We start from the raw sequence: 14,875 nt of genomic DNA on the forward strand, positions 1-14,875 counted from the left end.
TACAGCAGCCTACCCGGCATAGTTAGCACGATCAATCGTTTGGCCTATTGCAATGAGGATATGGTGGTATTCTAGTGAGGGGGGTGCCGAGAAAGATGCTGCGCACTCACCTCCATCAGGTTCCGGGTGCATGACGGTGATGTCGCTCATGCTCACTTGGCCGAACATGGACCAGAACAGGCTGTAGAACGTCTGTCGCAACCTGCAGCAGAGAGAGGAGAGAGACAATGATAGACACAGAGAGAGGAGAGAGACAATGGTAGACACAGAGAGAGGAGAGGGACAATGGTAGACACAGAGAGACGGAGAGAGACAATGATAGACACAGAGAGACGGAGAGAGACAATGATAGACACAGAGAGACGGAGACAGACAATGATAGAAATGTGAGAGGAGAGAGACAATGATAGAGACAGAGACACGATACAGGTAATTTGCACATATTGCAAGCAAAAGGAAATACTATAGGAAGGAGAGAAGAGATACAATGTATATGTCCGAGAGAGGCTGTTGAATGGCTGTGGGATACTGGGGATACGAGTAAGAAAGAGAAGGGGGAAAGAGGAAGCGCGTACACGTCCATGTGACTGGACTGTTCTATGTGATGCACCTGATCTACCTGATATAGTTCCGCAGCATTTATTATATGAACGAGAACTAGGCGTAAAGACAGCAGCAATTATACCTCTGCCCACAGCTTCCAGTGAACAAGGAAAGGCATTTTGTTTGGGGTGGGTGAAGGTGGTAGTGGGGGCTAGCGGGTAAGGGGTGGGGAGGCAAGAGCGAGAGGTGGAGTTCATGTGACAGATACTTAAGATGCTCCGACCGTGTCCTCCAGTGGACTATGAGCGGTAAACATGTAGCTGAAGTTAAGCTAAGAGATATTTAGTTTTATGTAAGACACTGGAGAGCGTGATGGCGGGGCAATGAAGCGATATTATGATGTTCGCCTGGTCGTGTATTTATCGATGAATGGGAACTTTAATGTTTAAATCAGAGCTGATGGCTCGGCGTTTAGCATATTTATAATGGAAACAGACCAGTCCCACAGCTAGGACTACCATTAGCTGCATGTACCCTATTATGCACTTTGTTTGGATACCAAAAATGGATTGCGTTATACAAACTGAAAACCTAAATGTCAGTCTGTCAAAAAACGTAAATCACCAGGAAATGTTGTGTGATATTCTATGCACATATTAAACGAAATTTCCAGCATAGCAATTACCAGTGTTCTCATGTGTAATATATTTATTTGGCTGCTGGATCAATACATCCCCTCACGTCCAACCCAAACACCAAGTGCTGTCCATCGACATCACACGTGTGTACATCGGTGCAAGATACATGCAGGCTTATTAATGTCCACAGTCAAAGAAATCAATTTTCAGTTTGATTAATACATTCGCAGTGTAATTGTTGACATATTCAAAACCTGCTGAAGATGGTCTTCTCGGTCGCTCAGAAGTTGCAGCTTGCAACCATTCTGGCAAGTGGCTGACGACTCGGCCCTTGAATGAATGAGTGTATTGCCGGAAGGTTTCCGACCACTAAGTGTTGACCATGACGTCGGTTTGACAACCTGAAAGCCCTGATTTGTAGCTGTACCGTTTCAGCATGGTGAAGGATGTCAACTGTTCAATGCGGCATAATGAACAATTGCTTGATTCTCCATCAAAAGTCACAACTGACTAGACCCATTTGTGGCTCAACCTACTTGAGTCAGAGGTAGCGCTGCTACAATTCAAGACGCTAGCTTAAATACCCATACACATCCCGCGGAAAGACGCTGTTAGTTGTGTAGTTACGTGTGACACACACAGGGGAGAGGCACAACACGATCCCAATCTGTCTGATGACCTCTGTACTCTAAGACTGTAAGTGCTCTGGCTCCTCAAATGGCGCACCTCTAAACCGTCTACATTTTCTCTGTGGCATCAAACCCTTTTCAAAAACCTCTCTCCGTTCTGTACTTAACATTGAACCGTACCCACCTTTCCGGGCGAGTTTCTTACTCTCTTTATTACATCACCAACTCACCGCCCCACCCCCTCCCTTCCATACCCCCCCTGCCGTGTCTGGGTATAATTACCTGATATAAATCTCCCCGCATGAAGACAGAGTTACGACCCTGCCTATGAGTGGTGTAGTCAATCATCTCGCTGATTGCCACAGAGATCCCAAACGTTTAGTTTCATTTTACTCTTTCCCATAAACTCAGCGTGGCGTGAGGGGATTACTCTATTTGTCAAAACATTCAGATAGTAAAGCAATTGCGCCAATGTCAGATGGACATCCGCTTGTTTTGCGCTAAGACACCATCAAAGACTATCTTTACATACGGCGTTTTATGTCATGTCAACAAAGCTGGGGCGAATCCATGAGATGGACGGATTGTCCTTGGACACGACAACCAAAGTATCCCCACCACATCGGGGGTATATGTTGTGTATATCACATCGGGAGTATACATTTTCTTGTGCATATCACATTAGATAATCTCCTCAATGTATAACACATAGGGAGCATATATTGTCTTTGGTAAATATGACTCGGATTGTATGCAATCTCTTGCGTGTGTATCTGATGCAAAGTGTGACCAGAAATTAATCAGAATGTTTTATACCACTTAAGGCATCAATATTAACAAAATCAAATGGTTAATTGAATGAAAAAGATTCTTGCACTTTGATTTAAAGGAGACAAGTCTGCATATCATATTAATTAGTATGACCAGAGTTGTCTCCCTTGGTAAACAAGCTCACCAACTGCAAAAGACCATTGCGGAATGACACCTTTGGAAAAGAGAAACTGTATTTCTGGATAATGTCATCGTGGAGTCAGATCAGCAGAGGTATTAGGCATGAACATATTAGAGGAACAGCTCATGTTCCTAAAGAGCGAATGCATTTGCATGCAATGGAGACATCACAAGGATGTGGACCACTCCAAAACTGAACAGCAGAAACGACGTTTTAACTGGTGTTTGTAGCATGGAAATTCATTTGGGATAATGTTGTGTACTCAGATGAACGTTCAGTGTGGCTGTATCCAATCTGTATATACATGTGGACAAAAGGTACAATTTATCAGCATCCAAAGTCTTAAATTTCATGAGTGGAGTGCAGTGCCTATGTTTGGCACCTCACCATTGTGGTATGTGGAGGTAACATGGCTAGTGCCGCGGACACTGTACTGGGACATCTCCTCCCAACAGCGCAAGGTCTGTACGGTGATGGATGAGTATTCTAGCAAGACAATAACCCAGATATAGAGCGAATCATTTCCAGGAATGGATTAACAAGTATAACACTCCTCGAATTGCACAGCTACAATCTCAACCTGGACCTAACTGAAACTATTTGGGGAAGGAAAATATCAATAAAAAGTTTATGTGATATGAAAGCAGAGGTGGTGAGATTTTGGGACAGTATGACTCATGATTTCCTAACATCATTGCTAGGCAGTATGTCTGACCGCACTGAAGCATGTACTAGGGAAAGAGATGGTCGGACGAAATATCGAACAGTTTGCTGTTTTGTAGCTTCAGGTGAGCGGTGTTTGCCGCTATTTAACGTATCTCTTGATCTTTCGATTAACTGTTCTGGTCACACTAATAATATATATTTCGTGTATATAACATCGGGTGTATATAACATCGGGTTTATATAACATCGGGTGTATATAGTAGGTATATCACATCGGGAGTATGTAATGTGTATATCACATCGGGAGTATACATGTATATTGTGAGTGAGTGAGTTCGGTTTTACACCGCTTTTAGCAATATTCCAGCAATATCACGGCAGGGGACACCAGAAATGGGCTTTACACATTGAACCCATGTGGGGAATCGAACCCGGGCCTTCAGTGTGACGAGCGAACGCTTTAACCACTTGGCAACCCCACCGCCCCGTATATATTGTGGATATCACATTGGGAGTATAATAATATTCTCTTGTGTATATCAAATCGGGATTATATATTATATTCTCTTGTGTATATCATATCGGATGTATATGTTATTGATATCACAAGGGAAGTATATACTGTGTATATCGCAACGGGAGTATGCATTTTCTTGTCTAGCGTATATTACACATCAGGAGTATATTGCTGCCCCCTCTCCACCCACATAGTTCTACCACAACACACCTCTCTATCCCATCCCACAGAATGGGTTACAGGAATTGTGAGGATCCCTTCTCGACTACTCGTTGTCCCCTGTCCATGCTTGACCCCATACCCTGGACTAATGTCTTTGTGTACCGGACACTCGAGTAGCTCCCCCTGCAGATGTCCCTCATAAAGACATAACTTCATTATCAGGCGTGCAGTCGCCATTAACGTTGATCTAAAAGCTTCCTTTATCGGATTTGTATCAATTGTCCCTTGTCCAGTTACAGCCGGAGCTTGGTGTCCGGGATGGGGTCTGGGTGATGTACGAGTTGCAGCAATGGCTGTTTCCCATACGGGAACCAGATGCAGTAGCGCATTCAAGTGGTAATACTAACTTACTGTCTGGGGTTAGTCTCGAACCATGCACATTCCTGGTAAACACGAGACGCAGTAAGTGAATCTACCCTTTGCTTGAAGTACACTAGACTACCTGTGCTGCTAGGTATCTGTCTTTGCTATTAATCCCCACCCTCTCCAACTAGTTACCTACCTTTCATACAAATTACCAACCTCTGCAGTTATTAAGATGAAAATGCGCCTCGTTCCATAAACCCACGTTTACAGCTTCTCGCCCCTCCTCATGTACCCTCCACCCCACCGTCATTCACCAACATGTTTTCAGCCTCACCAACACCACACCACGTGTACAACGTCACACCCACCCAGATTCCAGTGTCCACCCATCCATACCCCTGTAAACCCAGCTAGGCCCAGCTACACCTCCCTACCCGCATGTAATGACTGCCCCACCTACATCCCTCAAGGCAGCCAATCCAACACACATGGCCTTTTCCCTAAACCTTTTATCCGCTTCCCCTCCAAACACTTTTTTGAATCCTTTAAGAGTATTAAATGTCTCCGTACCATGCTTGACCCCCACGCTCAACTTGTCGTCTCCGTGAAGCACCCCTACTCAGGGAAGACGAGCCAGTGTTCAGCCAAGAGGAGCTTGTATCAAGTGTAATGAAATCCGACATGCAAACGTCACTCTGAATTGCGTTATAGCGCCGCATGTTATCTCAAAATATTGACTGATTGGCACATAACCCTTAAAGTGTTTGCAGGAATTAGACCCCCAGAAGTATGAATGGCCGTTCGTGAATACCCCTGACAGCTTCCGGTGGCAACACGCGTATATTCCCCTGCCAGCGAGTTTGGAACTAACGATCTACCAACTGTGAAGCAGGCAACTGGAACTTGGATATGCCTACAGTTGTACTTTAGCTGAAATATCTATTTAGGGTAAATCAATCATGATTCACTGCTTCGAAGTTTTCGAAATACGTTTATTTACTTTAATGGTATTCCTATTCATAGTGAGACCGACGGAAAGTACGTATTGATGATGAACCATCAAATAGACCCACTTCGGGAACCAGAAACATTAATTTGACAAGGAGCATAACCACCCCTGCGTGTTGCTTGCAGGATGTCATTCAAGGGTAAGCTACATAGTAGGAATTGGAATATATATTTTGATATGGAAACATTTAGGAGAGAGTTTTTTTCAGGTTATAGCCCTCGTTCTACTTTCCGCTCACTTTAACTGCCGTGTGCAAGCAGTAACGCCTCACGTCACGTAGACTGCTGGTAACAGTTAAATTACATCAAAGGAAGCCATCGACCGATAGTGAAAGGCTGGAAGACCAAGAGAAACATGTGATCTGGATATGTAACAACTTTTATAACTATAGTTTAGAACGTGTAGAAAAACTGGATGACGACGAGAGTTGCACATTAATGTAAGGCACATTTGGTTTTAAGCAGCGCTTCGAACGAACGCCCGATACGATGGCTCCCTGTCAAGGATATTACGTGGGGCTGACCGTCAGTTTAGGACTTACCCTTGGAATGCTTTCGCTGCGTGGGCGTTGACGAGATTGCCATTAATCTCCATCTTGATTTTCTGCGCTCCGTAGTACCAGTACAAGTTGTGCAGACCCACCATGAAGGCGAAGAGTACCTGTTGTAGACAGAGTTTGTGTTTAACAGTACTGAAACAGGAGACAGGAGATAGAATATCCAGGAGTGTCAGTTTGACGTGCAAGGAAAGCCCTTAGTGGCGTTTGAAGTATGTGAGGCTGACAAACTGAAAAGTATTCAGGGCGAATCCGGGATTCGAACCCAGGATCATATATTTTCTTACACGCTAACGGAAATTGTAGCACCTTGGTCTACATGTGACACCTGTGTTATAAAACACTGGCTTGAAATACGTAGGTTTACGGTAGCACCGGAAACAGACACTGACTCACCCATGTATATACTGTACTCACCAGGGTAACAGACACTGACTCACCCATGTATATACTGTACTCACCAGGGTAACAGACACTGACTCACCCATGTATATACTGTACTCACCAGGGTAACAGACACTGACTCACCCATGTATATACTGTACTCACCAGGGTAACAGACACTGACTCACCCATGTATATACTGTACTCACCAGGGTAACAGACACTGACTCACCCATGTATATATTGTACTCACCAGGGTAACAGACACTGACTCACCCATGTATATACTGTATTCACCAGGGTAACAGACACTGACTCACCCATGTATATATTGTACTCACCAGGGTAACAGACGCTGACTCACCCATGTATATATTGTACTCACCAGGGTAACAGACGCTGACTCACCCATGTATATACTGTACTCACCAGGGTAACAGACACTGACTCACCCATGTATATATTGTACTCACCAGGGTAACAGACGCTGACTCACCCATGTATATATTGTACTCACCAGGGTAACAGACGCTGACTCACCCATGTATATATTGTACTCACCAGGGTAACAGACGCTGACTTACCCATGTATATACTGTACTCACCAGGGTAACAGACGCTGACTCACCCATGTATATACTGTACTCACCAGGGTAACAGACACTGACTCACCCATGTATATACTGTACTCACCAGGGTAACAGACACTGATTCACCCATGTATATATTGTACTCACCAGGGTAAACAGCACCATGAACCTGGTGATATCGCCGATCATGCGCCCAAGGGATATCTGCAGGGGGCCCAGCACCTCGAAGGCTGGCATGAGGTAGGTGGTGCGCGCGAAGCTGATGACGTTGGCAATGGCGAACAAGACGTCCGAGACAATCTCAGGGTCGTTTGCTTCCCAATGGAACCGTGCTGCAATGGCAGGTGGAATCATATCAGATTGAAATATGTCCGTCCATGTCCTGTCTCCATGCATCTTATCATCAACCATATTAACATAGACACACAACGCTGCACCAGCGACAGGGAGATTCATTCGATCCTTTGATGCACAGTAACGGGTTTATAGAGAGCTTTGTAAACGTTGTACAGAGTTATGCTAACGCTGTATAGCGCTGTGTCGACTTGCACTGACCTATGCCGACTTTGTATAGCGCTATGCTAACTTTGTAAGAACTATGCTAAGGTTGTACAGAGCTACGCCGACTTGGTGCAGCTGACGGTCAACTTTGTACAGCGCCAATTTAGATCAGTACCACACTAAACCAACTGTGTACAGTACTTCGCCCTGTTGGATGTACTCGACCAATGTGTAAGTTCGCCGTTATGATCCCACAATGTCGAAGAGCACATAAAAACGAGCACCCAGGGGAGCTGTGTAACGATAAACTTCACCCCCATTGACTTACATGCCTCCATGAAGTAATTGATCCTGTGGTTCGGGTTCTTGATATCAGCAACCAGAAGATGGAAGTATGTGTGGTTTTGTTGCATAAGGAGTTCTCTCGCCCGATTTGTGCCATTCGACGTCCTGCAATACAACACGATATGTGTACACAGCGACGCTATTACATATTGCAAAATGATATTGCGGAACAAATTACAATTGTTATAAATAGAACGATATATCTTATTGTGAATACTTGTGTGCATTGTGGCAAAAAAATTTACATTATAAAGTGACTGTGTATACTTCGCCTTACGATGAGCTATTTATTTTAGTACGTCACTTCTGATGTTTCATTTGGCTGTGGAAAATGTTCGATATCCTATTAGCATTCCTGTAGTATAGAGAGGACCGGGCAGTCAATTACCTAACGCCCGCATGAACGCGGCGAGCGCCAGAGGATAACCTTTCATCATGGACGAGGCGGGAGTCAAGACATTATTCTGTAGCACCAGAATGGATGTGGGAAGGATACTTTGCACATAACTTATTAGTGTTTCGTTACGACATCAATGTAATGGAATCTCGTTAAGTTGAACTCCGACAGCGCAATGTATCGTTTATGACGATTCATTTCATGGTTACAATAGCCTTTATCACCTTGTTACCCCACCACGGGGTTGGGTGGGTAAATATAGCAGATACGTCTACATATTCTGTTGGTTCCGGGTATCAAGATAACCATCATATAAGAAAACTACAATGCAGGGGCGGATACAGCTTTTGAGAAAGGGGTGGGGTGGGGGTTGCACACTATTGAGAAAAAGGGGGTTGCACACTTCATTTTCACCCGAGTTTGAATGGTCATTTAATAAACTTTCAGGACAACAGGGGGCGCACTTCTGCACTCCCCCTCTGGATCCGCCTATGCAATGTTCACTTTAAACTGCCAATTCCGTCAAGCTGCTTGAAGTCTTATATAATGTACCCTTTTTTCATTTCCGGTGACAAAAGCATCATCTGTTAACGATGGCCGGCAATGGTTCAGGGAATAACAATTGTCCTTTCATATGTATAATTTAACGCTATACCTGTTGTATTTAATAAAGTTAAGTATATCCTGTCTTTGTGTATTACATCAAGATGTGACATTACTTGCGAGATGAACAAACGGTCGTTTGTGTGTTAGATAGATACATTTACATTTACATGCAAAGAAGAGAGTTCGGTTTAGTCTCCCAGTTCGCCCTGTATCCGAGACAGTGTCCTTGATAGGAAGGTCATGACATATGGTTCAAGTTCACATTATGCTGAAAGAATGTGCTGCGACCTTAACCTCAATTCATGCTGCAACGGGTAGAGGGCGTTCTGATACAACAAAAGGTGCTTCCATGAACACTGGACAATATTGTGTGTAAAGAATCACTTCCGGTGAAATACTAGACAATACCTGATATGTGTTGGTTCACTTCCGGTGCTGCAAGTTTTATTACGGTTCGAACAGCAGACGACATGCGGCTTGCACACTCTGGATACACAACGTGCCACCCAGCCACTGACAATCCGCCCTGACACCCAGACGCATCCCAGATGAAGAACGTGCCACCCAACTACTGACAATGTGCCCCGACTCTCTGTCACACTCCATGCATAATGTGCCACCTTAACACTGACACTGAGACACTTCACGGATTCACAACGTGCCACCCAGCTACTGTGCCCCGACTCTCTGTCACTCTCCATGCATAATGTGCCACCTTAATACTGACACTGAGACACTTCACGGATTCACAACGTGCCACACTGACAATGTGCCCAGTGTATGTAATGACGATGTAGTGCCGCAGCCCACGACGTTAGCTACGTTGCTGGATTAGGCTGTCGGACGGTTCGTGTTTGTCGATATAAACATATTGCCTGTATGGACTTTAGATAGAGCAGGAACCTGCATGTCTGAAGACAACATCAATCCTATCTCCGATATGAAATTAAAGAGGATCGTATTTATCAAACAAATACGCATGGGATCGCATTCATTCGTTTGTTACTATAGATCGATTATTCCCAGTGTCAAGACGGATAACATCATTTATATCGGCAAATAAAAAAGAAATGTCTGAACATGAACATTTTTTGTCTTCATATTTCACTCCCCTCGATCAACTACGAGCTTCTGATACACGACCTATGATTATGTATTTGTTGGTTGTTAAACGCTGCACCCAGCAATATTCCAGCTATATGGCGGCAATCTGTAATAATCGAGTCTGGACCAGACAATCCAGTGGTCAACAGCATGTACATCGGTCTACGCAATTGGGATACGATTGCATGTGTCAACCAAGTCAGCGAGCCTGACCACCCGGTCCCGGTTGTCGTCTCTAACGACAAGCATGGGTTGCTGAAGACCAATTCTAACCCGGATCTTCAGGGGTCGTCACGACCTATAAGCACACTATGACTCCCATATCGTACATTGCAATGACATTACAGCAATATTCGTAAATAATCTCCAGGCGAAAGGGAAGAGGACCAGTATCGCTTTTAGAGCTTTACAGCAATATCAGAGTTGATGGCGCTACGTCACTATCTCGGAACCGAACTTGACACATATCGTAGGAGTATCGGAGCACATGTATTGCGATACATCAGAGTACAATCTTCCTTAGCGTGTGCTCTATTTGTAGAATGTATTTAAACACGTGGAAACTGTAGTATTGTGTTAGATGTTGGTGCCTCAAGATAGAGAGACGAACGACACACACACACACATACACACACACACACACAAAGAAACCCGGCAGCAAGTCGCGATAGGAGAGGGTTGGTTACCTGTCGGCCTCCGATACCTTGTACTCGGTGAAGAACCGCAACACATAGGAAGCAAGATACATTGATAGCACACTGAAATCCATAAAGTTATAATAGTCCATGGTATAGGATCGGGCGCCTGAGTGGTACACCTGCTTGCACTCAATCCATAATACACCTGAAATGAGAGAGAGCCGGAGCTATCTACATGGCTAGACTGAAGGGTGAGGAGGGAAGGGGAGATAACTGTGTTTACCTGTCAGCCTCCGATACCTGGTACTCCGTGAAGAACCGTAGAACGTAGGACGCTAGATACATAGATAAGACACTAAAATCAACTAAGTTATAATAGTCGGTGGTGTAAGCCCGGGCTCCTGAGATGTACACTTGTTTGCATTCAATCCATAGAAGACCTGCAATGAAATGGAGTAGAATAGATTCATGCAAAGTGTTACCTTCTCACTTGACAAACGGTGCACATATTATTCCCGTTAGATACGCGGTCCTCTAGCCTATCATGAAGGGCACGCCGACAACTGTGGTGGATGCTGCGCGTGCGTCTACGACAATGACAGTCGCGGTGTTAACATCGCTGTGGGAACGGGGTACACATTCGTGGAATGTTTATCAGTTTCTATCGAAAATATTGAATTTGGATCTTGATAAGACTCTTACTTCCGTCTCGAAACTTTGGAGAAAAAGAAGGTTGCAAAACCCCATATTTTGTTTTGTTCTGAAAGTTTGTCCACACGTTTGTCTGTTTCATTCTAGTCTGATACAACATTATAGTTGTAAGATTCAACAATGACGTCTTTGCATATACATGTGGTTTCATTAGCGTGTAGAACCTCGTTACGGCATGTAGAAAAACGTCAGTACATTTTGCTCTTCACCCAACCAGTGCCGGAAGTGGCCCCTGTATCCGTCTTCCTATCAACACTCGCTGAGAACTGAAGGGAAGACGCAGTCAGTCAGAAGTATTTAGCCAGAAGCAATGTGATTTGTCGTGAAACCCATTTTCAGACTTTACATGCATTTTACAAACATTTGTGGAATCTTCACCGACACCATACAGCCGACTGGAAGATTGTGTGTCATCATCCTAATGAAATATTGTAATTCGGAGCTTCATCTTTGTAAGATGATGGATGGCTAGTTTCAGGACGATATTACTGACATTTTATGTTTTTCTTGCGCAGCAATAGGTCAAACGTGCTGAAACTGATCGAGAGTCTAAAAACTGTAATGTAATTATGCTGCGGTTTTCTGATTAAGTTACTGGAAAAGAGTTCGACTTTTATGCCAGTAGACAGAGTATTGTAGCCGGTGTCTGATTCCAAGTCGTGGTAAACAGTGTCTGCTGTCACAGTCTGGTGATGTCACGTTGATGTGGCGCATTGCTATAAATGTAGAATGTCGCGGTTACAACGACTGTTTCCCACAGACAGATCATGTCTCGCCTACAATGTCCTTTGCTTCAAATCAGATATTGTCTCGCCGCCTGTAGCGTCTTTTTCTACAAATCAGATAATGCATCACAACGTTAATTCTCTTCTTAAAGTCAGATAATGGCGCTGACAGCGAGAGTTTCCATAGTCCGACACTGGCGGGCTAGTATTTTCCGTTATTGTAGTCGCACCTAGTCATGTTGACAGTGTCTATCTATGTAGTCGCACCTAGTCTTGTTGACAGTGTCTATCCATGTAGTTATGTTGACAGTGTCTATCTATGTAGTCGCACATACTCTTGTTGACAGTGTCTATCTATGTAGTTATGTTGACAGTGTCTATCCATGTAGTCGCACATAGTCTTGTTGGCAGTGTCTATCTATGTAGTCGCACCTAGTCTTGTTGGCAGTGTCTATCTATGTAGTCGCACCTAGTCTTGTTGGCAGTGTCTATCTATGCAGTCGCACCTAGTCTTGTTGACAGTGTCTATCTATGTAGTCATGTTGGCAGTATTTGTTGTCGTAGTTGCACGTGCCCGTAGCTGAGAGATTATTTCAGACCATGTAGCCGCTCCAGGTGGTGTATTTTTCAGATCAACTGATAAACATTTAACGAATATTTCAGGCACGATATTCCGGGAGTGGCGGTCGTATTCGGGGTGGGTCAATGAACGCCAGGGTAGAGTGCGTCTGATATGAACAAGATGAGGTGGTTGATGAGGGGGTGATGCTCAGCTGTGTGATATACCAAGGTGAATATATCTAAACTCACAGCTGTGTGATATACCAAGGTGAGTTTATCTAAACTCACAACTGAAGGATATACCAAGGTGAGTTTATCTAGACTCACAACTGAAGGATATACCAAGGTGAGTTTATCTAGACTCACAACTGAAGGATATACCAAGGTGAGTTTATCTAAACTCACAACTGAAGGATATACCAAGGTGAGTTTATCTAGACTCACAACTGAAGGATATACCAAGGTGAGTTTATCTAGACTCACAACTGAAGGATATACCAAGGTGAGTTTATCTAGACTCACAACTGAAGGATATACCAAGGTGAGTTTATCTAGACTCACAACTGAAGGATATACCAAGGTGAGTTTATCTAGACGCACAACTCTAGGTTATACCAAGGTGAGTTTATCTAGACTCACAACTGAAGGATATACCAAGGTGAGTTTATCTAGACGCACAACTCTAGGTTATACCAAGGTGAGTTTATCTAGACTCACAACTGTAGGATATACCAAGGTGAGTTTATGTAAACGCACAGCTGCAGGATATACCAGAGTGTATCTAGATTGGCGGGTGTATGATATACTAAGGTGAGTCTATTGAAGAGTTACGCTGACAGCTGTAGGCTATTCCATGGTTAGACAGACTGCCATCAGGTATACTAAGGTGAATCTATCGAGGAGTTAGGCGGGGAGCTGTGGGATATACTACAGTGACTTCATAGAGGGGGTAGACAGACTGCCATCAGGTATACCAAGTTGGCTCTATGGAGGAGTTAGGCGGGGAGCTGTGGGATATACTACAGTGACTTCATAGAGGGGGTAGACAGACTGCCATTAGGTATACCAAGGTGACTCTATGGAGGAGTTAGGCGGGGAGCTGTGGGATATACTAAGGTGACTTCATAGAGGGGGTACACAGACTGCCATTAGGTATACCAAGGTGACTCCATGGAGGAGTTAGGCGGGGAGCTGTGGGATATACTACAGTGACTTCATAGAGGGGGTAGACAGACTGCCATTAGGTATACCAAGTTGGCTCTATGGAGGAGTTAGGCGGGGAGCTGTGGGATATACTACAGTGACTTCATAGAGGGGGTAGACAGACTGCCATTAGGTATACCAAGGTGACTCTATGGAGGAGTTAGGCGGGGAGCTGTGGGATATACTAGAGTGACTTCATAGAGGGGTAGACAGACTGCCATTAGGTATACCAAGTTGGCTCTATGGAGATGGTGGTTTGTAGCCTGTAGGTTAAACAAAGATGATTCTATCACGGAGGAGACCGACTGCTGTACGTTATACAAAGGTGACATCAACAACAAGGGAAAACTGAGAGCTGTAGGATATACCAAGGAGAATCTATCGACTAGGGAAGACCGACGGCTGTAGGGTAAACCAAGGTGAACAGGGGAAGAATAACAGCTGTGGGGTATACTTTTGTCACTCTGTCGACGGGTGATGACTGACTGCTGTAGGATATACTGGTGGGACTCTGTCAACGGGAGGAGAAGGCAGGGGAAGGGGGAGGGACAGCTGTAGGATATATTATAGTGACTCGATCGACGGGAGGAGAGGGGGGAGGGACAGCTGTAGGATATACCAAGGTGAATCTATCGACGGAAGGAGAAGGGGGAGGGACAGTTGTAGGATATACCATGGTGAATCTATCAACGGGAGGAGAAGGGGGAGTGACAACTGTAGGATATACCAAGGTGAATCTATCGACGGGAGGAGAAGGGGGAGGGACAGCTGTTGGATATACCAAGGTGAATCTATCGACGGGAGGAGAAGGGGAGGACAGCTGTTGGATATACTATCGTGACTCTATCGACGGGAGGAAAGGGGAGGACAGCTGTAGGATATACTATCGTGAATCTATCGACGGGAGGAAAGGGGAGGACAGCTGTAGGAAATACCAAGGTGAATCTATCGACAGGAGGGAAGGGGAGGGACAGCTGTAGGATATACTATCTTGACTCTATCGACGGCAGGGGAAGGGAAGTGACAGCTGTAGGATATACCAAGGTGAATCTATCGAAGGCAGGGAAAGGGG

General features: G+C 44.6%; 1 protein-coding gene across 1 annotated transcript in view; it reads right to left on the reverse strand.

The window, feature by feature from the left end:
- The window catches only part of LOC124290248 (short transient receptor potential channel 3-like), a 124,156-nt gene that overhangs the window by 16,170 nt on the left and 93,111 nt on the right, over positions 1–14,875 (reverse strand). The window contains exons 6-10 of the mRNA XM_046726959.1: positions 10,887–11,043; positions 7,842–7,963; positions 7,160–7,344; positions 6,024–6,142; positions 111–202 (exon numbers count right to left, since the gene is read on the reverse strand). Of these exons, the coding sequence (XP_046582915.1) occupies positions 111–202; positions 6,024–6,142; positions 7,160–7,344; positions 7,842–7,963; positions 10,887–11,043 (675 nt within the window). The remainder of the gene's footprint in view (positions 1–110; positions 203–6,023; positions 6,143–7,159; positions 7,345–7,841; positions 7,964–10,886; positions 11,044–14,875) is intronic.

The sequence above is a fragment of the Haliotis rubra genome, unplaced genomic scaffold (genome assembly GCF_003918875.1).
Source record: "Haliotis rubra isolate DU_JTF1 unplaced genomic scaffold, ASM391887v1 Scf46, whole genome shotgun sequence".
NCBI lineage: Eukaryota > Metazoa > Mollusca > Gastropoda > Lepetellida > Haliotidae > Haliotis > Haliotis rubra.